Below are 27350 nucleotides of genomic sequence, written 5' to 3'. Positions count from 1 at the left end.
ATATGGCTGCATAATATTCCATGGCATGTATGTGCCACATTTTCTTTATCCAGTCTGTCATTGGTGGACATTTGGGTTGGTTTTAATTCTTTGCTATTGTGAACAGTGCTGCAGTAAACATATGTGTACATGTGTCTTTATAGTAGAATGGGTTTATACCCAATAATGGGTTGCTGGGTCAAGATCTTTGAGGTATTTCTGGTTCTAGATCTTTGAGGAATCGCCATATTGCCTTCCATAATGTTTGAACTAATTTATATTCCCACCAACAGTGTAAAAGCATTCCTATTTCTCCATATCCTCTACATCATCTGTGGTTTCCTGACTTTTAAATGATCGCCATTCTAGCTGCCATGAGATGTTATCTCATTGTGGTTTTGATTTGCATTTCTCTAATGACTAGTGATGATGAGCTCTTTTTTTTCATATTTTTTTGGCCACATAAATGTCTTCTTTTGAGAAGTGTCTGTTCATATCCTTTGCCCACTTTTTGATAGGATTGTTTTATTCCTGTAAATTTGTTTAAGTTCGTTGTAGATTCTGGATATTAGCCCTTTGTCAGATGGATAGATTGCAAAAACCTTCTTCCGTTCTGTAGGTTGCCTGTTCTTTCTGATGATAGTTTCTTTTGCTGTACAGAAGCTCGTTAGTTTAATTATGTTCCATTGGTCAATTTTGGTTTTCGTTGCCATTGCTTTTGGTGTTTTAATCATGAAGTTTTTGGCCATGCCTATGTCCTGAATGGTATTGCCTACGTTTCCTTTTAGGGTTTTTATGGTTTTAGGTCTTATGTTTAACTCTTTAATTCATCTTGAGTTATCAAAACAGATATATAGACCAATGGAAAAGAACAGAGGCCTCAGAAATAACACCACACATCTACAATCATCTGATCTTTGATAAACCTGACAAAAATAAGCAATGGGGAAAGGATTCCCTATTTAATAAATGGTGTTGAAAAAACTGGGTAGCCATATGCAGAAAACTGAAACTGGACTCCTTCTTTACATTTTTTACAAAAATTAACTCAGATTGAGTTACTTTTAACAGGAGTTTTGTTATTTTTTATGGCTGGATAGTATTCCATGCCATATATATGTCACATTTTCTTTATCCAGTCTATCACTGATAGGCATTTGGATCAGTTCCAAGTCTTTGCTATTGTGAATAGTGCTGCAATAAACATAGATGTGCATCTGTCTTAATAGTAGAATGATTTATAATTCTTTGGGTATATACCCAGTAATGGGAAACTGGACTCCTCCTTCTTTACACCTTATACAAAACTTAACTCAGGTTGAGTTACTTTTAATAGGGGTTGTGTCCCAGATTTTAATATTATTTCCTAAAGAAAAATAGCAGTACTCTATCATATGAAAATTACTTGTACCAAATTTAGTGTCAATAACGTGATAACTACCCTTTATTAAGCAACTATTTTGTATTCAATATAGTACATTTCTTTGTCTCATTTACTCCTCACAGTGCCTCACAATGCCATTATTGTCATTTTCATTTGAACAGTCAGGAATCTTAGGGCTTAGAGAGGTTTAGCATCTTGCCCATGTTCACGCAGCTAGTTAGTGGGAAACCTTGTTTAGCTCATTTCCATCTGGTGGCTTGAAGCTATTCTTTTCCTAATCAGTACACCATAGCTGCTTCCGTAATGCAAGACCTTGGAAAGATGTCGTAGTTCTTGAATATTCCAGGTAGTTCTCACATATGCTCTGACTTGCTTTAATTATGACTCAAACAGAAGCAAATATTATTTCTTTATAAGGAAATAAACCAAACACTTGGAAGTTCCTACCCACTAAAGATCTGCTCAGCTGATCTCCAGATATGTTAATAACTCTATTAAATTTTTAACTTGAAGATTTATTTCAAAATCTTGGAGATAGTTGAACAATTTTTTATTTATCATGCCTGAATAAAAGAAAGACTTTAAAAGTACCTATAATCTTTGAGAAAGGCGGTTCTGGACAGTTGATAGTTTTCACTCTAGTAGGCATTAATTTATCTTGTTAGCATTTCTCGAGCAGTTTCAGGCCTCCTTGTCACATGTAGTACTTAATTTCCTCCAGGCGGAAATGAAAGCCATTGCCTAATCACCTGCTTTAAGAGATGACAAGCTACCTGGCTTTGCTCGCATTAAGGTGGCTAAGTCAGGCTGAAGAATAACAGCTACCTGTCATATAGCAGGACTTGAGAGCTAAGTTTGGTGTGTCCTCATAGTGCTACATAATTTAAGGAGGCAACCAGTTGTTTGGATCCCTGTTTCAGTCCTCCTTACCGTGCTCCCATAAATGTCTGTATCTCCACTGCCATCTTTAAATATAATCTTTAGCATCCTCCCCAGGAACAGCCCTCACTGTCTTGCAGTGAAGCTGCCTGGCATTTGTCGAGATACTTGTGATTTTCAGTTTGTGAGCATTTTACACATATGTATTGGTTTACAGGTGTCATGTTTGGATTTTACCATAAGCCTATTGTATTAGTTTGCTAGGGCTGCCATAACAATGTCCCACAATCTGGGTGGCTTAAACTACATGTATTTTCTCAGTTCTAGTGGCTGGAAGTCTGAAATCAAGGTGTCTGCAGTGTAGGTTCCTTCTAAGGGTTGTTAGGGAGAATCTGTTCCATGCTTCTCTCCTAACTTCTGGTGTCGTGCTGGTAATCTTGGGCATTCATGGCTTGCAGGTGCATCACCCCAGTCACTAGTTCTCTCTCTCTGTGTGTGTGTGTGTGTGTGTGTGTGTGTGTCCCCGTCTGTCTGTCTCTGTGGTCAAGTTTTATCTTTCTGTCAGGACATGAGTCATATTTGATTAGGATCCACCCTAATAACCTTGTTTTGATTTGATTACCTCCATAAAGGCCCCATTTCAAAAAATCACATTCTGAGATGCTTTGGGTTAGAACTTCAACATACCTTTTTGAATAGTTCAATCTATAACACTAGTGTCAAACCTCACTAACTTGGCATTGCATTCATGACAGTGTTTTCTTTCTGCCTGTGATATATGTCATTTATCCTTTACCTATTGGTTCTTTTTAAAACAATATAAAAAGGATATTTGTTTCCCCCAACAAGAGGTTTATGTAATTCTTTTTTTTTGAAACAGGGTCTCAGTCACCCAGGCTAGAGTGCAGTAGTGCATGTGATTTTGACTCACTGCAATCTCTACCTTTCAGGCTCAAGCATTTCTCCTGCCTCAGCACCCCTGAGTAGCTGGGACTACAGGCATGTGCCACCACACCCAGCTAACTTTTGTATTTTTTTGATAGAGATGGTGTTTTACCATGTTCCCCAGACTGGTCTCGAACTCCTGAGCTCAAGTGATCCACCCCCCTTGGCCTCCCCAAATTTTGGGATTACAGATGTGAGTTCCCATGCCTGGCTGGTGTGTGTAATTCTTGACTGTGGAGTAGTTGTTATTAGGCATAGTTTAGAAACTTGAGGAGGAATAGAAAGAGTTTTTAATTATTTTTGATTCTTTTGGATCTCTTATCTATGTAGGAACACATACACTGGGGAGAAGTTGACTGATATTCCTATGTAGGTAAGCTGCTTGGTGATGAGCTTGACTACCTAATTCTAACAAATGGCTGGTTGACTCTGTTCACATCAACATACAAAACTACCAAATATGTTTAAAAGAAAGAAAAGCTTTGAAAGGGCAAGATAGTTGAATAGGAACAGCTCTGGTCTGCAGCTCCTAGTAAGATCAATGCAGAAGGCAGGTGATTTCTGCATTTCCATCTGAGGTACCTAGTTCATCTGACTGGGACTGGTTAGACAATGGGTGCAGCTCACAGAGGGTGAGCTGAAGCAAGGTGGGGCGTTGCCTCACCCAGGAAGCACAAAGAATCAGGGAACTCCCTCCCTTAGCCAAGGGAAGTCATGAGGGACTGTGCCATGAGGAACTGTGCACTCTGACCCAGACACTACACTTTTCCCATGGTCTTCACAACCCACAGACCAGGAGATTCTCTCTGGTGCATATGCCACCAGGGCCCTGGGTTTCAAGCACAAAACTGGGTTGTTATTTGGGCAGACATTGAGCTATCTGTAGTTTTCTTTCCTACCTCAGTGGCACCTGGAGCACCAGTGAGACAGAACTGTTCACTTGCCTGGAAAAGGGGCTGAAGCCAAGAAGCCAAGTGGTCTAGCTCAGCAGATCCCACCCTCACAGAGCCCAGCAAGCTAAGATGAACTGGCTTGAAATTCTCACTGCCAGCACAGCAGTTGGAGAACGACCTGGGATGCTCGAGCTTGGTGTGGGGAGGGGCATCTGATATTACTGAGGCTTGAGTAGTCAGTTTTTTCCTCACAGTATAAACAAAGCTACCAGGAAGATTGAACTGGGCAGAGCCCTCCGCAGCTCAGCAAAGCTGCTGTAGCCAGACTGCCTCTCTAGATTCCTCCTCCCTAGGCAGGGCATCTCTGAAAGAAAGGCAGCAGCCTCAGTCAAGGGCTTATGGATCAAACTCCCACCTCCCTGGGACAGAGCACCTGGGGGAAGGGGTGCCTGTGGGCACAGCTTCAGCAAACATAAATGTTCCTGCCTGCTGGCTCTGAAGAAGGCAATGGATCTCCCAGCACAGTGCTGGAGCTCTGCTAAGGGACAGACTGCCTCCTCAAGTGGGTCCCTGACCCCTCCCTGTGCCTCTGACTGAGAGACAACTCCCAGCAGGGGTAGACACCTCCCAGCAGGGGTAGACACCTCCCAGCAGGGGTAGACAGACACCTCATACAGGAGAGTTCCAGCTGGCATCTGTCAGGTGTCCCTCTGGGATGAAGCTTGGTAGAAGACATCTGGGATGTCCCTCTGGGATGAAGAATGGTAACATTCTGCAGCCTCCACTGGTGATACAGGCAAACTTTGTAGAGTGGACCTCCAGCAAACTACAGCCTGTTAGAAGGAAAACTAACAAACAGAGAGAAATAGCATCAACATCAACCAAAAGGATGCTCATATAGAAACTCCCTCCAAAGCTCACCAGTATCAAAGACCAAGGTAGATAAATCCACGAAGATGAGGAAAAAGCAGCGCAAAAAGGCTGAAAATTCCAAAAACCAGAACACAACTCTTTGTCAGCAAGGGAACAAAACTGGATGGAGAATGAGTTTGAAGAATTGACAGAAGTAGGCTTCAGAAGGTGGGTTATAACCAACTTCTTCAAGCTAAAGGAGCAGGTCCTAACCCAATGCAAGGAAGCTAAGAACCTTGAAAAAAGGTTAGAGGAATTGTTAACTAGAATGACTGGTTTAAAGAAGAACATAAATGACCTGATGGAGCTGAAAAACATGGCATGAGAACTTTGTGAAGCATGCACAAGTATCAATAGCAGAAAATTGATACAAGTGGAAGAAAGGATATGAGCAGTTGAAGATCGACTTAATGAAATGAAGCATGGAGACAAGATTCGACAAAAATGAATGAAAAGAAATGAACAAAGCCTCCAAGAATAGGGGAGCATGTGAAAAGAGCAAACCTACGGTTGATTGGTGTACCTGAAAGTGACAGGGAAAATGGAACCAAGTTGGAAAACACACTTCAGGATATTATCCAGGAGAACTTCCCCAACCTAGCAAGACAGGCCAACATTCAAAGTCAGGAAATACAGAGAACATTACAAAGAAACTCTTTGGAAAGAGCAATCCCAAGACACATAATCATCAAATTCACCAAGGTTGAAACAAAGGAAAAAATGTTAAGAGCAGCCAGAGAGAAAGGTTGGGTTACCCATAAAGGGAAGTCCATCAGACTAACAGTAGATCTCTTGGCAGAAATCCTACAAGCCAGAGAGAGTGGGAGCCAATACTGAACAATCTTGAAGAAAAGAATTTTCAACCCAGAATTTCATTTCCAGCCAAACCAAGCTTCATAAGTGAAGGAGAAATAAAATCCTTTACAGACAAGTGAATGCTGAGAGATTCTGTCACCACTAGGCCTGCCTTACAAGAGCTCCTGAAGGAAGCACTAGACATGGAAAGGAAAAACTGGTACCAGCAACTGCAAAAATATTCCAAATTGTAAAGACTGTCAACACTATGAATAAACTGCATCAACTATTGAGCAAAATAACCAGCTAGCATCATAATGACAGGATCAAATTCACATATTACAATATTAACCTTAAATGTAAATGGGCTAAATGCCCCAATTAAAACACAGACTGGCAAATTGGATAAAAAGTCAAGACCCATCAATGTGCTGTATTCAGGAGACCCATCCCACGTGCAAAGACACACATAGGCTCAAAAGAAAGGGATGGAGGAATGTTTACCAAGCAAATGGAAAGCAAAAAACAGGGGTCGCAATCCTAGTCTCTGATAAAACATACTTCAAACCAACAAAGATCAAAAGAGAAAAAGAAGGGCATTATATAATGGTAAAGGGATCAATGCAACAAGAAGAGCTAATTATCCTAAATATGCACTCACTACAGGCGCACTCAGATTCATAAAGCAAGTTCTTAACGACCTACAAAGGGACTTGGATTTTCACATAATGATAGTGGGAGACTTTAACACCCCACTGTCAATACTGCACAGATCAACAACACAGAAAATTAACAGGGATATTCAGGTCTTGAACTCAGCTCTGGACCAAGTGGACCTAATAGACATCTACAGAACTCTCCACCCCCAAATCAACAGAACATACATTCTTCTCAGCACCACATCATTCTTATTCTAAAATTGACCACATACTTGGAGGTAAAACACTCCTCAGCAAATGCAAAAGAATGGAAATCATAACAAACAGTCTCTCAGACCACAGTGCAATCAAATTAGAACTCAGGATTAAGAAACTCACTCAAAAGTGCACAACTACCTGGAACAACTACAATGGAAATCAAACAACCTGCTCCTGAGTGACTACTGGGTAAATAGCAAAATTAAGGCAAAAATAAAGAAGTTATTTGAAACCAGTGAGAACAAAGACACAACGTACCAGAATCTCTGGGACACAGACAAAGCAGTGCGTAGAGGGGAATTTATAGCACTAAATGCCCACAAGAGAAAGTGGGAAAGATCTAAAATCGACACCCTAATATCACAATTAAAAGAACTAGAGAAGAAAAACGAACAAATTCAAAAGCTAGCAGAAGACAAGAAATAGCTAAGATCAGAGCAGAACTGAAGGAGATAGACAAAAAAGACCCTTCAAAAACTCAATGAATCCAGGAACTGTTTTTTGAAAAGCAACAAAATAGATTAACCATTACCCAGATTAATAAAGAAGAAAAGAGAGAGGAATCAAATAGACATAATAAGAAATGATAAAGTGGATATCATCACTGATTCCACAAAATAGAAACTACCATCAGAGAATATTATAAACACCTCTACACAAATAAACTAGAAAATCTAGAAGAAATGGATAAACTCCTGGACTCACACAATCTTCCAAGACTAAATCAGAAAGACGTTGAATCCCCAAATAGACCAATAACAAGTTCTGAAATTGAGGCAGTAATTAATAGCCTATCAACCACAAAAGGCACAGGACTGAATGGATTTGCAGCTGAATTCTACCAGAGGTACAAAGAGGACTTTATACCATTCCTTCTTAAACTATTCTAAACAGTAGAAAAAGAGAGACTCCTCCCTAACTCATTTTACAAGACCAGCATCATCCTGATTCCAAAACCTGGCAGAGACACAACAAAAAAGAGAAAATTGCAGGCCAATATCCCTGATGAATGTCGATGTGAAAATCCTCAATAAAACACTGGGAAACCAAATCTAGCAGCACATCAAAAAGCTTATCCACCACGATCACGTTGGACACCACAATCACATTGGCTTCATCCGTGGGATGAAAGGCTGGTTCAACATATGCAAATCAATAAACAGTTCATTACGTAAACAGTATGAATGACAAAAACCAAATGATTATCTCAATAGATGCAGAAAAGGCCTTTGACAAAATTCAACACCATTTCATGTGAAAAACTCTCAATAAACTAGGTGTTGATGGAACATATCTCAGAAATAAGAGCTTTTTATGACAAACCCACAGCCAATGTCATACTGAATGGGTAAAAGCTGGAAGCATTTCCTTTGAAAACTGGTGCAAGACATGGATGCCCTCTGTTACCACTCTTATTCAACATAGCATTGGAAGTTTTGGACAGGGCAGTTAGGCAAGAGAAAGAAATAAAGTGTATTCAGATAGGAAGAGAGGAAGTCAAATTGTCTCTGCAGATGACATGGTTTTATATTTAGAAAACCCCATAATCTCAACCCACAGTCTCCTTAAGCTGATAAACAACTTCAGCACAGTCTCAGGATACAAAATCAATATGCAAAAATCACAAGCATTCCTATACACCAATAATAGGGAGCACAATCATGAGTGAACTCTCATTCACAATTGCTACAAAGAATAAAAGACCCAGGAATACAATTTATGATGGATGTGAAGGACCTCTTCAAGGAGAACTAGAAACAACTGCTCAAGGAAATAAGTTTGTATAACTGAGATAGTGTGGTGTGGGTGATAAGGGTTGAGGTCAGAAAAGTAATAGATTCTTTATTATCTACGTACGGCCTTGTAGCAACGTAAAAAAAAAATGACTGCATTTTTCTAATTCTCTTTCTCTGTGAAAAACAGGGAGGGAATAAAAATTAGTTCACAGGGATTAACTGAGATAATATGTGTTCAAGTATAAACATCAAAACATTGTCATTTTGATGCACCCCTTCTTGTCCATACCTCTTCTTTCAGTGATAAGAAGGGTTCAGAGAGAGAGGAGTGGTTAATCAGTGGCAAAGCTGACAGGCCTTAAGACTCCTGTTTAATTCCAAATGCTAATAAAACTTCAAATCACTGTTCACCAAGACATTATTGAGATTCTACCAGGCCACCAGTGTGGGGTGGGAAGATAAAAAAAACAAAAAAAAGAAAGGAAATAAGAGAGGACACAAACAAATGGAAAACATTCCATGCTCATGGACAGGATGAATCAATATCATGAAAGTGGCCATATTGCCCAAAGTAATGTATAGATTCAGTGCTATCTCCATCGAGCTACCATTGATTTTCTTCACAGAATTAGAAAAAACTACTGTACATTTCATATGGAACCAAAAAGATCCCACGTAGGCAAGACAATCCTAAGCAAAAAGAACAAAGCTGGAGGTATCAGGATACCTGACTTCAAACTCCTTTGCAAGACTACAGTAACCAAAACAGCGTGCTACTAGTACCAAAACAGATATAGAAACCAATGGAACAGAACCGAGGCCTCAGAAATAACACCACTCTTTTTTTTATCCCTGTCCTTCAAATTTTTCTCTCTCTCTGTCTCTGTCTTTCTCTGTCTCTTTGCCTCTCTCTCTTTGTTTCTCTCTGTTTCTTTCTCTCTCTGTTTTTATGTTTAGATGGGGGAGCAGCAATTATCATTATTTCTGACTGCTGATCTCTCTTTTGGCTTGGTTTTCTGATTACGTTCTCTCTTCTAAATTCCTGTAGCATTTAATATAGGATTTAAAAAGTATGCATTGTACAATACTTTGAAAAATTAAAATATGTGGCCTTTTAAAATGTCTTCAATACAGCACCTTGAAATCATCTTTTTACCTCTCCGTTTGCCAAGGACTGCTGTATATTCAGTGATGTGTTAATATATTTTGAGCCTATTCAACTAATGATGAATACTCATTATATTGTTTATAATTATGCCTTTGTTATGCTTTCAGTGAAAAAGAGGGACTCAGATGGGGATTCTGCCCTTGGGAAATTTAATCTTGAAGGGAGGTGGTATAAAAACATAAGTAATTCCATATAAGTGAGGATATATTAATACTATATTGTACATAAGCTTGAATGTGGTAAGAAAGGCCCATGTATGCGGTGTCTTATGCCTTTACTCGCAGCACTTTTGGAGGGCAAGGCGGGTGGATCACCTGAGGCCAGGAGTTCGAGACCAGCCTCACCAATATGGTGAAACCCCGCCTCAACTAAAAATATAAAAATCAGCAGGGTGTGATGGCACGCACTTGTAATCCCATCTACTCAGGAGGCAGGGGTTGCAGTGAGCCGAGATTGTGCCATTGCACTCCAACCTGTTTGACAGAATGAGAATTATCTCAAAATAAAAAAAAAGACAAAAAAAAGGCCCAGGTAAAATGATGTGGGGTTTCAAGAGGAATGAAGAGAGTATGATGTTGACTAAAGTACTTTAAATGTGTTCTCTCCAGTGGCCAGTGATTGAGTTTAGAAGCCACATCTTTTTGTGTTTTTAAATCAAGCCTCCCTCATCACTATGTGTCCTTGTGGAATCCTTGGCACAGTTCTCTTTTGGGGCTTGTTCCTTCCTGCCAAGCAAATATAATGAAATTTTCACTCTTTGGTTATCCGACTCTCCACCAAATTTGTTGAATTCTGGGGGCCTTAAAGTAGAAGTAAGCAGAGTCAGTTTGATTGTTGTGCCAGTTTTGGTTAAGCAAAAGTGTTTTGTTTGAGCACTGAAGTGGAATTGGCTTTAATATAATCTGGGAGGATTCATGGTTTGCTTATGCATTGGCATCCATAAATACCTGGTTGTTGAAAATGAGAGCTACTTCTCACAACCTCAAGACCCAAAGTTGAGATATAGTGGGATCCATATTCTCCTCATTGTACTTTGATCTGCTGGTGGATCGCACCTCAGCCCCCCAGGTTCAGCACCCTACCTCAAGTAGTGAGTAGGTATGAGTCTTTGCTCTCCCTGGGACAGGGCCCTCTCCTTTCTTTCCTACTGAATCTAGGGGGTATGCGAGTCTGTAGCTGCTTTTGATTTTCTCAGACATCACATGCCATTTAGAGGAAAAACAGCTTACTCTTTGTTCTACTTCTAGTATTGGAGTATTCAGACTAAGTTGTCCCACAGATGATCCTGATCTCTGGTCATTTTCTCTACTTATGTTCAGTTTCTGTTGAGGTGAAGATGCCAGAGCCTTACTTCTGCAGAAGCCTGCTAAAGAAAAGCCTGCTAAAGAAAAGCCTGCCCACACTGGTTGGTGCCAGCCATAAATTGTTATCTCAGAGGTCAGTGAGTACAATGAAGATATTTGCTCACTTTATGTAACATGAGATTTATGTGATTGAAAGTGCCAATCCTTCAGCATTTCATCCTGCCAATTTGTACTGAATAATTGAAGTTGAATTAAACGACTTCACAAATTGAGAGACTACACCAAACCAAGACTGAAATATACTAAATAAGGTTCAAAGAGCTCTTCAAAGCCCCAGGAGAAATAGGGGGAAGAAATGCTATTAATTAAAACAAGCAGCAGAAAGAAGAAAGGCAGCAGCAGTTAACCACCTTTTCGGATTATGTGAGATTAAAGATGCGGTTCTTACTGCTTGCACTGAAGGTCAACTTGATTGAAACACTGCCAGGAGGAGTTTGAAGAATGCTGGAAGTCAGTAATCCCCAGATGGAAAACATTGGACTCCTGGTTGCTGAAGCTTCAATCTTAAGTGTTGACACCTGGACTTCCAGAGTCCTGAGAGGTTACCTGACCATGGGAGCTTTCTACAGAGAGACACTAATCTGATTACATTTTACAAGCTCTGCTGTAGGATGCTCCCAAGGCCCACTCTGTTTCTTATTAGATCTGCTCTGACTTCTTTTAGACTTTGGGCTTATGGACCAAAGCTTATTATCACAGCCCATTTCAAAGATCAAGCCTGTAACCACACTATTTAGTCAAGGGTATGAAAATAACCTCCCAGTATAATATACTCAGTGTTAGTTTTATAATTTAATGCACAAAATACAGCATTACAATGTATAACAGGAGAAACGGGGGAGGGGGGAAGCTAACAGAGTAAATGGAGTTTGCTATTTGGGACTTTGAGATCTGTGTTCCTTCAGATCTGTGCACAGGTGAATGTTTAAAAAGTAGGGTTCCTGTCCTTACCTAGCCCAAGGAAGGTAATAGCTCACCCACCAACATCTGCTAATTTTATTTTTAAACCCTAAAGCCTACTCAGATTGCAGATTCAGCCCTGGCTTCCTTTAGAGAAAGAATGCAGGCATTGGAGTCTGGTTCATTGGTACAGCTGGTTTCATTTAGCTTGCAGCAGATAAACAAACAATGCCTACTCTTTTTGATGAAAGTGACAGTGAGGATATTGTTTAAGCAAGAAGAGGATTTAAATTATTAGACTAAATTGTAGTTGAATTACTTTCCTGTTAGACAATGTTTAAACATATTGATCTCTCTTGGCCATGTTTATTATCAGGGTTCTTTGATCATTTGGACAGGAGACCCTCAATACAGGAAATCAGTGATATTTCCTGTAGTTAAAATTGTGGTCATATGTCAGCTATGCTCATCTGGTGGAAATGGAGGCATTCTTTGGGATTTTTTTTCTTAAAGTCAGTGTAGAATTTTTCAATTACCAAAATGATTGAAACTCACAATGTGAGGGCTCCTAAAACCTCTCTCTCAAAAGTGGTTTTTGAGCAGGACTTGGGGAAGGATACAATTGACTTCAGGTTAAAGCATACCCACATTCCTGAGCTGCTTCGTTGTTACTGTCATCCTTTTGTTTAAACCAGGAAGGTAGGGAAGGAGTATTTCTAATCTAAACCAGTGGTTCTCAACTAGGGATAATTTTGTCCACCAGGATATATTTGATGGTGTCTGGAATATTTTTGGCTTTCACAGCTTGAGGAATGTTGGTGTTACTGGTATGTAGTGGGTAGAGGCCAGAGTTGCTGGGAAATATCCTACTGTTTCTGGGTTTTGGGGTTCAGGGGAGCCCTCAGCTCCCCTGAGAGGATGTATCTCCAGGTTCTTGGTCTATCACTCTCTCAAGAATGGGAGAGGAGACCACAGCATAGTGCACTCATAAAGTAAAATACCAGACTCAAAAAGTGTTTGGAGAAAGTGATTTATTTAGGTAGAGAGAGAAAAAGGAGAGAGAGAGAGAAAAAATAGCTATCTCTCACACTGAGTGAGAGAAAGAAAAGCCACTCTCACACTTAGTGAGAAGGGTTCCCAAAGGGGAAAAGCCAGAGAAGGAAAGCTCTCACACTGAGTGAGAGAATCCAGAAAGATGGAATCCAGGAGTGGAAAGAGCTTCCACACTGAGTGGAAGGGAATTGAGAAAGAGAGAGAGAGTTTAGGAGAGGAAAAGTAGCTTCCACAAGAGTGGAAGGGGATCCCAGAGGGGGAAAATCCCTGTGGATGAGGGAGACAAGGACTTTTAACCTGGAAGGAATTCCCTCCTTCTCCAAGTCCCTTGGCCAATGAAAAGAGTTCCCTTAAACTTCCTCTGGAGTGATTGACCTTTGGTTCTTCCAGTGCATGTGAACATTTAAAACACAGACCGTTAAATCTCCCAGATGGAGAGAGATGGGAGGGCGGCATGGCGCTGGGAAGTTCTTGCCCTTAAACCTATGCCCCCTTGTGGACCTGGAAAGAGAACACATTCCCTCACATGAATGAACAGGACAGTCTCCTTCAACAAAGGATTATTTGGCTCTAACATTAGTGCTGAGATTTAGAAACCCTGGTCTCAACAAGAAATGCATGGAGATAGTGTCTATTTAAAATAGTGCATTCCTTTTGAGGTTTTAGTAACCCCCTACTGTGTTCTGTAGGCTGAGTGGGCCAGGCAATAGGTATATAGTGGTGAACAAAACTGACAGGGCCCCTGTTTTCATTAAGCATGTTATCCAGTAGGGGAGGCAGAAATTAATCAAGTCAGCAGAAACATCTGTAATTGTAAATTATGTAAAGGAAAGGAGAGCTGAGAAAGAATTAAGACAATGAATAGTGGGTTATGTGTATTTACATAAGAGAGGGGTATAGGTAATAAATATACGTTAGATGGATGGAAATGGAAGCCTTATTGAGGAGAGGACATATGCATAGATGTGAAAGAGGAGATGTCACCAAGCAGATAAAGAGCAGGCACATGAGTGTTTCAGGCCAGGCCCTGAGGTGAGAAAGAGCTTGGTGTGTTTTACACCAAATGAAGGAGCTAATTTTATTTTATTTTTTGAGGTGTGGCAGGACCCATAGTTTTCTCATTGTACTGGGATCTGCTGGTGGATCACACCTGAGTCCCCCGAGGGTTTGGCACCTCCCTCTAGTTGTGAGTAGGTATGAGTTTTTGTGCTCTCTCAGACAGGGTCCTTTCCTTTCCTTCCTACTGAATCAGGAGGGTATGTGAAAAGTGAGAGAGCACAAAAACAGTGAACATTACAGATATTAATACAGCTATATCAAAATCACTTAAAATGTAACTGGTCTAAATATACCAATTAAAAGACAGAGATTGTCAGTGTGGATAAAAATACAAGACCCAACTATATCTTATCTATAAACTATCTTTTAAATATAAAGATGCAGATTAAAAGCAAAAAGATAGAGAAATATATGACATGTTAACACTAATTAAAAGATAGCTAGAAGACCAGGTGTGGTGGCTCACACCTGTAATCCCAGTTACTCTGGGATGCTAAGGTGGGCAGATCACTTGAGGTCAGGAGTTCGTTGAGACTAGCCTGGGTAACATGAGGAAACCCTGTCTCTAACGAAAAATAGAAAAACTGGCCAGGCATGGTGGCCCGTGTGCCTATAGTGCCAGCTACTCAAGAAGCTGAGGCGGGAGAATCGCTGGAACCCGGAGGTGGAACTTGCAGTGAGCCAAGATTGTGCCCCACTGTACTCCAGCCTGGGCGACAGAGTGAGACCCTGTCTTAAAAAATTAACGTAACTAGAGTAGCTGTGTTAATTTCAGACAAAGCAAGTAGATGATTCAGAAGATCATTAAGATTAGAGGGAGGCATTACATAAATGATAAAGGGCTCAATTCTCCAAGAAGACAACCAGCTTTATTGTGTACGCACCAAATAACAGAGTGTCAAAATATGTGAGGCATAAATTGATAGAACTGAAAGGAGAAATGGACAAATTCACTATGGTGGTTGTGACTTCAACACCACTTTGTCAGTAATTGATAGATCAAGTAGGCAGAAACATCACTAAGGATTAGATGATCTGATCAGTGCTGCCAAAATAAAGTGGAAGCTGCCAATATTTTAAGGCCTCAGCCCAGAACTGGCACAGTGCTTCTTTCATCTACTCTTGATGAAAGTGTAAAAAGAGACCAGATTCAAGAGTAGGGGACATAGACCACACCTCTCAATGAAGAGTGTCAATGAATTTGGGGCATGTTTTGAAACCCCATATAGAGCTTGGTTTTTATTCTAGTTTGAATTAAATCTTTACTGTCATCTTTGTACAGAGTTCTCTCAGCTCTCGTTTCTGAACATGTATTCACTGACTCCTTTTTTGGGTTAATTTCATTAGATTTTAGATCTATCCTTGAGAAGAACAAAGATTCTGTTTGGTATAAATTGCTTTGTATAGAGCAGGATCTTCTGTCTGTCCTAGTGTACCTGGCACAGTTCTGGTTTATGCTTGTCTTTTTTTTTTTTTTTTTTCCAAGATGGAATCTCACACTTCGCCTGGGCCAGAGTGTAGTGGTGGGATCTCGGCTCACTGCAACCTCTGCCTCCCGGGTTCAAGTGATTCTCCAGCCTCAGCCTCCTGAGTAGCTGGGATTACATGTGCCTGCCATCATGCCCAGCTAATTTTTTGTATTTTTAGTAGTAGATACAGGGTTTCACCATGTTTTCCAGGCTGGCCTCAAACTCCTGACCTTGTGACTTGCCTGCCCCAGCCTCCCAAAGTGCTGGGATTATAGGTGTGAGCCACCATACCTGGCCTATGCTTGTCGTTTTTGTGTAATTATTAATAGTGCTCTTTTTACTCTGAATACTGTCCCATTTGGATGATAAATTACATGATCATATTATATAATGCTTTATTTTTCTGGTAATTTGGTAAAATATTTTGCCAAAAGCCAAAATTTGTTTAAAGTGTGTTATTGTGTGATCCAACTGAGTATTTAGAGGCATTAATGTCAGTGAATCTGTGAGAGCATCTTTGAATAGTTTATGATTGCTGTTGAATCTGTAACGCAGATTTGTGAATTAATTTTAAAAGTTTAATGGGATGTTAATGAACTTTATGTACAGTTCTTAGACAGCAAGGTATGGCAATTAGACATGATTTTTATGAAATAGGAACTAATCAATGTAAAGTTCAAATGCCTACTCAGATCTCTTACTACTCATAACATAAATGTTAGGCTTAGAGTAATTCAAGATAGCTGAAATGATGGAAATTTGAAAGAATTTGCAAGCTGGGGTTTGGGTGAAATTAGGTGCTATTAGAACTCAAAGCTAACAAGTTGCAACATCAATAAGTTTTAGTCAAATGTTCCCAGTCTATTTAGCACTGGCTCGTACAAAAGAAGTATACTATACCACTAGAAAGAATTATAACAATGGAGAGATAGTAGGTACCTTAAAAATCTAGGACTGCAATTTACATGGAGTAATTCAGTGCAAGATTGTATGGTAGACACTATTGATATCAGGGAGGAATTACAACTTAAAAAGTCTCAGACAGAAAGGAAATTATTTTAAAGATTTCAGGCATAAGACATTTTTTATGCTTAATAGTTTATTCTTGAGCAAATAAGTCCTCCCTTCCTTCTAGAGTTCCAAGGAAACAGACATAACATTTCCCTGTATAAACAAATTCTTTGAAATTTTAAAAGATAATTCTGTCTCTAGTTCAGAATGGTCTCTTTGGGATTGCTGTGTTTTTAACTATCTCCATTTTCAGGAATTTAAATCAATGATCCTACAATTCTGCAAGGACTGTCTGAGCTGAGGGAAAATTGTAAACATCAGGCACTTTGGTTAATAGTTGAAAGACCTGTTGTAATCCACCAGAGAATAAGATAGAAGTCATTCCTAATTGGCCTGATGGGTGAGACAGGAAAGTGAATTCTGAATCGGCTTAGCAGGCAGCATAGGTATTGACAGACAAAAAAGCCCCTGAGGAAGCAAAAGAAGAACCAAAGGCTTTTGTTGTGTGTCTGATCAAACCTCTTAGGAGAAAGAAGAGGGAAATTGAGATATTGAGAAACCAAATAAGTAGTGTTACAAATGAGACCTATTGGGAATCCCAAAGGAAGCTGAATTCCTCATGAGAGAGCAATGGTCTAGGATAAACAGTAACTTAAAAAAAAAGTTTTCTTACTTCTTGTTCTTGGGAAAGTTTCACTGCTAAGTGCTGGAGAGTTGAGGGCACCTGGAGCTGTGCCAAAGTAGAGCAGAAAGGATTATTAAATTAAAAGAATGCACATCATCTCAGTGAAATAGAAGGTATAAAATAACAGACCACCAATATTTAGAGCTGGGCAAAGAGAAAAGCAAAGAACAGAGGAGAAATTGTTGTTGTCTAGAGAGGTGTCAAGAAAACCAGCAAAGTACCAAGGAAGAGAGTTTCAGAAGAGTGTGGATAGGGAGTCAAATATTCAGAGAAGTTACATCAGTGAATTCCAAAAAGAATTTATTACATTTTGCAATTAGGAAGGGAATGTTTAGGGGACTGGTGGGGATGGATACTAATTGTTTATGTTGAAGAGAGAATGGGGGATGAAAAAATGTAGGGTAAAATACGTACAAGCTACTCTTTTGAGCAGTGAGGCAGGGAAAGAAAAGAGAACAATAAGAAAGGGGAGAAGTGTTTTGTGTTGTTTCAGTTTTAAACTAAATGGGAAATAATTGAATATGTATATAGATTGTGACAAAGGAGTCAGTAGAAACAGAAAAAGTTATTAAGGAAACACTTGAAGTATATTCTTGCTGAAGAGATCTGAGGAGCTCTATTTTCTCTGTCACTTGAACTTTACTCCATATGCCCCATATAATTGGTCTTCCTCTTTCTTTTTGTGATAGTAATGTAGATACTACATAGCTCTTCTTATTGTCAGCTTCATCTCATTTAGGATTTAGACCTGCAAGAAAATTATCCTTCCTAAATATCTCTTGCTTTTATTCCTGTTCTTTTGAAATTTGAATACATCATTAAACTCTCTGTGCAGCACATTTGTCTTTCTTCTTTGTCCCATTTCTTCATTGATGCTAGTTGTGATTTTTTAAGTGACCTATCTTTTTGTGAATTTTCTTCCTTGATATTGCCTTTCCCTTTGTAACTTAGAGTCATGAAATAAAGTTACTATTTATTGAACACTCAATTTTTTTTAACCTGTAAAAATAGGTCAATAATAGAATTGATTTCATACAGCTGTGACAAATATATTTATAAGCAAATACATTTAATGTTTAGAACATAGTCTCACATAAATGTTCAGTGAATGTCAGCTACTTCTTTTTAATTTCTTGTAACAATCCTATAAAAATTTGAGATAATACAATTTCCCTTACTTTATGGGTGAAGAAACTGAGACCCATAAAGTTTGAATAATTTGGCTACAGTCACACAGCTAAGTGCCAGGGCCAGAATTCAGACCCAGTTAGTCCAGCTCTAGAGCTGAGTTCTTAACTTTAATTATTTTTTGTAAAATTTCAAAATCTGTTTTCTTGAAATCTATTCTTACCCTTCCCTTCTGTGATGCTGTGTCTATGCCAATTGTAAGGTCCAGGGTCAGGTTTGAGCACCAGTCGAGGTCCGAGGGGAGTGGGTGGATGGGCAGATAATTGAAAGGACACTTGGGGGGCCATAGGCAAGTGAAGATGGTTTTATTCAGCAGCTCTCTCATCAGCAGCCCTCTCACACTTTCCGCCTCTATCTTGGTTGTCTGCTCCAGCTCTGAAGCTCCTCTCAGCAGCCAGCTCTGTGGCTCCAGATGCTCCCACACACAGCTGCATGGCCAGCTCTCCCTTGGGTTGTAGGGTCAGAAGCTTAACATTCCCTCTGGGCAAGAACGTGAGTGTGCCATGCCCTGGTTCCCCTCTGTTCACCTACAAGATGGGCAAGTCTGGTACTCTCTCTTTCTGTAGATGCGAGGGTCAAGCTGTGCCGTGTCATGCTGACCCATGCCGACCCAAGTCCCCTATGCACAGCGTCAGCAGGGCAATAATACCTTTTATAGACAATAATGGCTTAGAGCCAAGTATGAACTTATACAAGCAGGTTATATAACAAGTGGGATATGTGCCTGCATCCCAAATTCACTGAGTCATGCATGCCTGGATGTCTGCCTCGGCCTATTTCTTGACCAAAGCACATCCATGTACCTTCCACCTTCCTTGTTAATAATTAACTCTAGGGTACATAGCCAATTTCTTACATAATTCTCTTATTTTCCCTCTGTATCAATGCTGTTATTTCTCTCTAGTCATTTATTATTAATGTTCTCCACTGTTCTAGGCAATTCCACAGTGACAACATAGCTATTCTCCCCCCTTATTTCACTCAAGTGATTTGCAAGTTTTGACATAATAGATGCCTGCGTGAAATAGAGAGCTCACTGCTCACCTTCCCTTTCTATCTGATAAATTTCTTTTGGACAAGATTTTATATTTCTTTGCTGCCTTTGCATGTGGACTTCAGCCCAAGATTTGATGGCATCCATTTCTTTTACTACCCTTTTTATTCATTGCCATATAAGTACATGACAAACATAACTCCCAACTCGCCAGCACCTTTACAACCCTTTTATCCTTCTCACAAATAACATAGGAACTAATATTATGGTAAGAACTATACCTGAAAAAATAAAATTCTTTCTAATAGGTTTGTGAGTAAATCAGAATCTCAGCCCTCTTGAGCCTCCAACCGAAGTATCCCCAGCTCTTGGTGTGAATGTAGTTAAGCTTTCAAAATTGAGTTAAGAGGAGACATTGATTCTTTGTACGTGTGTCCTTTGAAACTCTTGCCAACTTTTCATTATCTGTGTTCTCATTTTTTTATTTACTTCCTTGTACATTTGTTTCTATGTAAGTGTATTTATATTGTTTGCATGTGATGTCAGACACAACTCCCTTAAATTGTTAATCACTTTTGTGATGATTGATGTGACCTAGGCTAACTTACCATTGACTCCTCTGTTAAAAAAGGACTCTTTTAATTAGTAAGACCTGGAGAGAACCACTGTGTATAAGGTTATTTCTTCCAATAAGCATGGTTTTGTAGAGGATGTTTAGAGTTGTAAATCTAATTATTGTAGCAGGCACAGCCAGACCTCTACTTAGAGATATGTTAGAAGACAATGATCAGCCTGTATAGTTATGTTGCCCTTTCTAATTTTCACAAACTTTTCCTGGATTTATATACATTCGTGCACATGTTTGTGAGTGTGGGTGTGTGTATATAACAAAGTAAGTTCAGAGACGTAGCAGAGTTCATTTTTGAAAGTTGGAGAAAGCAGAGTTGGCAGGTTGAATGATGGGCCTGTGTTTACATACCTCATTGGTAACAGCTGCACTGAAAAGTTGGGCGTCTTAGTTTCTCATCTGCCACTTTCTTACTGTACTTCAAAATTGGAGATGTTCCATTATCTGAAATGAACAAATTGTCCTCTTTTTTCAAATATCCTGTATAATTTGTACTTTCTTTTTTAGTCACTCAAAATTAGTGATTTTTATAGCATACTGATTGGATGCATATTTGATACCAAAGCAATTGTGTTCTCTTACTTTCTTTTTTTTTTTTTTTTTTCTTTTTTCTTTTTTTTGCGATGGAGTTTCGCTCTTGTTACCCAGGCTGGAGTGCAATGGCGTGATCTCGGCTCACTGCAACCTCTGCCTCCTGGGTTCAGGCAATTCTCCTGCCTCAGCCTCCCGAGTAGCCGGGGTTACAGGCACGCGCCACCATGCCCAGCTGATTTTTTGTATTTTTAGTAGAGACGGGGTTTCACCATGTTGACTGGGATGGTCTCGATATGTTGACCTCGTGATCCACCCGCCTTGGCCTCCCAAAGTGCTGGGATTACAGGTTTGAGCCACCGCGCCCGGCCCTCACTTTCTTAGATTCAAAATCTGTGAGTTCAGCTGACTAATTCATGGTCTGGATTTTTAAAATCCTGGTAAATTAAAATAAATGATATGTTTTCTTTAATAAAAATCTGTGTATTTGAAAACAAGGATAAAAAAATATAATCCTGTGTATTATAAGCAGACTAAGTTGCTTATCTACCTTGGACACAGGACAGTACTTTTATAGTGTCAATTTTAGATAATAATTTTTATGTAGCTACATTCCAGGGCTTTTTGAACAAGAGTTGAAATTAATCTTAAGGGGCAAATGGTAGACAGTTACTAATCAGTGATTAAAACCTTTGTTTGCAGATATTTGATATAGAAAAACTTAGATATTCATATTTAATTTAGCTAATTTACAGATATGCTACTGTTTTTAAAAACTTCTTTTTATAAGCTAATATATTATATAAGCCAAAGTCCTATTTATTTTCTGTGCTAGGATTTGTATCTAAGGTGCTGTGTTATAGAAGGATTCCTGTGGATGACTACTGATCTCCCATCTGCTTCAGTTGGAGAAGAGTCATGCTAGTTTTATTCATTGCTCATTTTGGGTGAAAACTGAGCAAATGTCTAACTGCTTTTGATTATATGTTGCCCTCGAAGCTAGGAACTTTATTCTTCTAACACTAATTTTCAACTTAAGTGAAGAGCACATCAGAATGCTTTCTATTAGTGACTGTGAGGATTTACACACACACAGGAGAAATATTTAGGAAAGCTGACTTCTGTGATTTTTTCTTTGTTTTTTTGAGACTGAGCCCTCACTCTGTCACCCAGGCTGGAGTGCAGTGGCGTCATCTCGGCTCACTGCAACCTCTGCCTCCCACGTTCAAGTGATTCTCCTGCCTCAGCCTCCAGAGTGGCTGGAATTACAGGTGCATGCCACCATGCCTAGCTAATTTTTGTACTTTTAGTAGAGACAGGGTTTTGCTATGTTGGCCAGGTTGATCTCAAACTCCTGACTTCAGGTGATCCACCCGGCTCAGCCTCCCAAAGTGCTAGGATTACAGGCATGAGCCACTGCACCTGGCCGACTTATTTGATTTCTTACTTATTTTACAAATTATCCTATGAACAGAGAAAGGTGATGTCATCTGTCTTTTGTAGCTGTATGCTGTTTTAGTCCTTATTTGAGATAGTTGGACTTTATTCATTCACTCCTGAAATATTCATTGAAGCCAACCTGTATGAAAGGCATCTATCCAAGGAAAAGCCATATAAACATGAGTTCTCCTCAAAGTGGTTAAATTGTGTTTTCTCACATGTAAGGAAATTAGATTTCTTATTAGCAGCTAGATTTGGCAGCTGAGGCTTAACATTACTGAATAGCTTCTTGTTTAAAACTCTGCCAGTTTCAACCAACAGAATGGGAAAAAAATTTTGCAGTTTACCCATCTGACAAAGGGCTGATATCCAGAATTTACAAAGAACTCAAACAGATTTACAGGAAAAACAAACAAGCCCATTCAAAAATGGACAAAGGATATGAACAGACACTTTACAAAAGAAGACATACATGAGGCCAACAAACATATGAAAAAATGCTCATCATCACTGGTCATTAGAGAGATGCAAATCAAAACCACACTGAGATACCATCTCACACCAGTTGGAATGGCGATCATTAAAAAATCTGGAGACAACAGATGCTGGAGAAGATGTGGAGAAAAAGGAACACTTTTACACTGCTGGTGGGAGTGTAAATTAGTTCAACCATTGTGGAAGACAGTGTGGCAATTCCTCAAGGCCTTAGAAATAGAAATTCCATTTGACCCAGCAATCCCTTTACTGGGTATATATTCAAAGGACTATACATCGTTCTACTATAAGGACACATGCACACGAATGTTCATTGCAGCACAGTTTACAATAGCAAAGATCTGGAACCAACCCAAATGCCCATCAATGATAGACTGGATTGGGAAAATGTGGCACATATACACCATGGAATATTATGCAGCAATCAAAAATGATGAGTTCGTGTCCTTTGTAGGGACATGGATGAATCTGGAGAATCATTCTCAGCAAACTGACACAAGAACAGAAAATGAAATACCGCATATTCTCACTCATAGGCGGGTGATGAAAAATGAGAACACATGGACACAGGGAAGGGAGTACTAAACACTGGGGTCTATTGGGGGTAATAGGGGAGGGACAGCAGGGGGTGGGGAGGGATAGCCTGGGGAGAAATGCCAAATGTGGGTGAAGGGGAGGAAGGCAGCAAAACACACTGCCATGTGTGTACCTATGCAACTGTCTTGCATGTTCTGCACATGTACCCCAAAACCTAAAATGCAATTTAAAAAAAAAAACTCTGCCAGTTTACCTTACTGTGTAGCACTAAACCTAGCAGAAGCAGATTGCTTTGTAGAATAGGGATGCTAATGTCCTGTTTGATGTTGATGAACACACATATAATTGCTTGGAGAGCCCTGGAAGTAACTTAGATGTCTTTAACAAATTGTGTATTCAGGTTTTTAAATCATTACAATGAAGATTTGCTACTAGATTTTATAGTATGTATGCATAACTACAGTAGTGAAGTCCTGGAAATTTATTAACTTTTTAGTATGTTTATCTTTTAGTATATTAATGTTATAGTCTGTTTTGAGGTTTATATAGTAAACTTACAAACTCAGTTAATTGACCTTTATTGGGTAGGATTAAAACTGTATTTTTAATTTCTTCAGGTGAACATAGTTGACTGTATTAGCTTTTACTGGTTCTTATTTGTATTCATTTAAACCTCTACTTTAAAAAATATAGCAAGTAATACAAATGTTGATTGATGTCCAGCAAGATCAAATATCTCATTACTTAACTGGATCAATTTTGCAGCAGACCTAGCATCTACATCCCTCTAGAGTCTGCTGTCTTTCCCATGTCTTACTGCTTTCTTTGTTTCTACTCTCCAGGCTTTAAATAGGCTTTACTGTCCCACTTCTGCATCTTTGTTCATGATAGATCCCTTCATGCTTAAGTGGCTTGTGTCTCCGTTTTACATGCCTACAATTGATCCCATCTTCAAGGCTTAACTCAAGCCCCATCTATACCAGGAAACTTTTCTGACTTTTGACAAGACTATCTCCTTGTCTGACTTTGTCAGCCTCCTTTAGGCCCTCTTCTCAACTAGGCCTCACGCTTGGTCTCCATCTTTGACAGGGATGCACAGACCAGTTTTAGCAAGAGTCTTGCTTAGGTAGTCTGGAAGGAATCCCTTCACCCTGATATCTGATTACCCTGCCTGCCCTCAGTAAAAATCATGGTATGTCAGCTTAGCAAGAATTTCTTCTAACCTTGATGTCTCCTGTTGATAATTTTTCATCCACCAATTCCCGAGGCTGCTTCTGGCTATGCTATAAATCCTCACTTGTTCTTTGTTTCCTGAGTTGACCCTAATCTCTCTTTCCCTATGCAATAGTCTTGACACCTATCACAGTAGTCTTTTTTACTGTTTAAAAAAGGATCAGAATAATTTTTCTTTAATGCTGCTTGAATAATTGAGTTACTGCCTTACTTGGTATCTCTTAGCTCCTCATATATATCAACTTATTCTTCAGTACCTGTTGAAATGTTGTGGCTTCCTCACTTCCAGAGTTTGGCAAGCAGGAGAGAGTGTTACAGCTCTTTTACTCCCACGTTTTGATGAGTTCTGAGTTCTTGTCTCATGACCAAGAGCAATGAGATACACAGACAATGAAACATGAGTAAGTCAGAGTAGAATTTTAGTGAGCAACAGAAAGAAAGCTCTCAGCAGCAAGAGGGCACCCAAAAGTGGGTTGCCGGCTACAAGGCCAAGTCTGAGGTTTTCATAGGCTTAGAATGGGCAAATATGTGCTGATTGGTTTATGGATAGGCTTGGGAAAAAGCACCATTCAGAAAGAGGTATGATAGTGTAAAGAACCAATCGGGCTGAAGTGAAGGCTTGGCCTGGGACCAATCAGGGACTGAGTGCACTGACCAATAATGGAAGTTCTCACTGCAGTTTGTGAACTCTATCTGGAACTGCTAATTTGGTGTTCAGATTTCTAAATGTCCTTGATTTGAAGGTCAAGTTTCACCGGGAACCCATCTCTGTCTGCCTAGGAATTTCTCTGCCTCCTATTGCTATCAACAATATTGTTAATAGATACTCAATTAATAAATGTTACCTTTGTAATGATTGGAACATGTTTTGGAACATTCCAGTCAGGCTAAGATTGATGAGACAAGACTAACAAATGGACTTTTGGGATACAGATTCATTGTCAGGACATAGGAAGTTCTTCAACTGAACATTTGAATATAGTCTCTGTACCTGGGTTCATAGAGTACCATCTGCTAGCAGAATTATCCTGGAGATGATTTGATTGGTGGTTTTCTGTCACTGCAAATGGAGTACGCCCACTGGACTGAATTCCAACCAGGCCATCTCAGAGGTACTGTGCCCCATAGATTCTGCCTCCATTCTTTCTCTACACTGCTTTCTCACTCATTCTTCTGTTTCCTAGCTAGCAAGATTGCTTCACCAGTACATCAAAATGCAGGAGTCATGAAACATTATGAAAGAAAGAAGTGTTGGGTTAATTTTCTTTACAAGGAAGATGTGAGCTTATTGGAACTTGAGGCTTCCTGGGTGATATGTTTTGGCTGGTGTCCCCACTCAAATCTCATGTTGAATTGTAATTCCCAGTGTTTGGGAAGGGACCTTGTGCAAGACGATTGGATCCTGTGGGCAGATTTCCCCATTGCTGTTCTCATGATAGTGAGCGAGTTCTCAGGAGATCTCATTGTTTTGAAAATGTGTAACCCTGTCCACTTTGCACTCTCGTCGTCTTGCTCCACCAAGTGAGGAAAGTACTTGCTTCCCCTTCACCCTTCTGCCATGATTGTTAGTTTCTTGAGGCCTCCCCAGCCGTGCTTCCTGAAGAGCCTGTGGAACTGTGAGTCAATGAAACCTCTTTTCTTATAAACTACCCAGTTTCAGATATGTCTTTATAGCAGTGCAAGAACAGACTAATACACTAGGTTTCTACTTAACCCCATCCACTAAAAGGATATATTATTAAGTTACAACAAAATAATCAACTTATAAAAGTTATGTAGAATGTTGTTTTTTGGGGAAAAATCTACATATGAAAAAAATCTAGAAAATGTACACATGTTGAAGAATTTAACTCTAAATAGTGTGGTTATTGTTGGTTAAAATTTTTTCTGTACTGACCAAGTATTCTGCTGAAAACATGTATCAATCAGTGTTATAATTAAGATAGGACTTATTAATTTCATTCTGAAATACATTGGTTTATTTTGATGTTTGTAAAGAATTATTAGTTGAAAACCACCAAGAATAATGACTACTTCCAGACTAATTTGATCATGAGTGTCTTGAAAGAAAAAAACACTGTTATAAGTAAAGTGCTTTTGTTTTGTTGTTGTTGTTGTTGTTGTTGTTGTTGTTGTTGTTTGAGACGGAGTTTCGCCCTTGTTACTCAGGCTGGAGTGCAATGGCGCAATCTCGGCTCACCGCAACCTCCGCCTCCTGGGTTCAGGCAGTTCTCCTGCCTCAGCCTCCTGAGTAGCTGGGATTACAGGCATGCGCCACCATGCCCAGCTAATTTTTTGTATATTTAGTAGAGACGGGGTTTCCCCATGTTGACCAAGATGGTCTTGATATCTTGACCTCGTGATCCACCCACCTCGGCCTCCCAAAGTGCTGGGGTTATAGGCTTGAGCCACCGTGCCCGGCCGGTAAAGTGCTTTTGATGAATGAAGGAGTAGTATAGGAGTGTGGAGTACACACCTTTCTTCTGTGGTTTGTGCTTTAATTATTGCAACCCCACAGATAACTTAGGAAGGCTAACCACCTGGATGCAAAGTGTGAACCTGCCTCTTCTAGTTGTGTGACTTACAACAAATTATTTAGCTATCTTGTGTCTCAGTTTTTTTAATAAGATAAAGATAATGATAGTATTTATCACAGAGAGGTGTTAGAGGGATTAAATGAGACAGTGTAAATAAAGTCCTTGGCCAAGGGTCTGGCACGTTGTGGGTACTTGAATATCAGTGTTAGTTTTGCTTTTACTTTAAGAGATGGGGTTTCACTCTGTCACATATTCTAGAGTGCAGTGGCAAAATTATAGCTCACTACAGCCTTGAACTCTTGGGCTCAAGCGATCTTCCTGCCTCAAGTTCCCAATTAGCTGAGATTAAAGGTGTGCCACCTCACCTGGCTCTATTTTTGAATTAAAGATTATTATCTTAATTTTAAATTTATTAATTGTTTATAAAACCAGATCATTCCAAATCAGGCTAATTTGTACTCTGGCATAGTTGTTAGGTTTTGAAAGTAATACTGGAATAGGTCTTCCTTTTTCTTTTTTTTTATTTTGAGATGAGTCTTGCTCTGTTGCCCAGGTTGGAGTGCAGTGGTGTGATCCTGGCTCACTGCAACTTCCGCCTCCCATGTTCAAATGATTCTC

The 27350-nt window shown here is 39.6% G+C and overlaps 1 protein-coding gene across 37 annotated transcripts in view; it reads left to right on the top strand.

Moving 5' to 3' along the window:
• The window catches only part of CDK14 (cyclin dependent kinase 14), a 621661-nt gene that overhangs the window by 161273 nt on the left and 433038 nt on the right, over positions 1-27350 (top strand). For 5 of the 37 annotated variants that reach the window (XM_078342875.1, XM_078342876.1, XM_078342873.1 and 2 more), the window contains one exon: positions 10928-11045. The exons of the other annotated variants lie outside the window; for them this stretch is intronic. In XM_078342875.1, coding sequence (XP_078199001.1) covers positions 10928-11045 — 118 coding nt within the window. The remainder of the gene's footprint in view (positions 1-10927; positions 11046-27350) is intronic. 37 annotated transcript variants of the gene reach the window in all.

This window comes from Callithrix jacchus, chromosome 11, assembly GCF_049354715.1.
Source record: "Callithrix jacchus isolate 240 chromosome 11, calJac240_pri, whole genome shotgun sequence".
Classification (NCBI taxonomy): Eukaryota; Metazoa; Chordata; class Mammalia; order Primates; family Cebidae; genus Callithrix; species Callithrix jacchus.
This window is presented reverse-complemented; position numbering and strand designations above follow the sequence as displayed.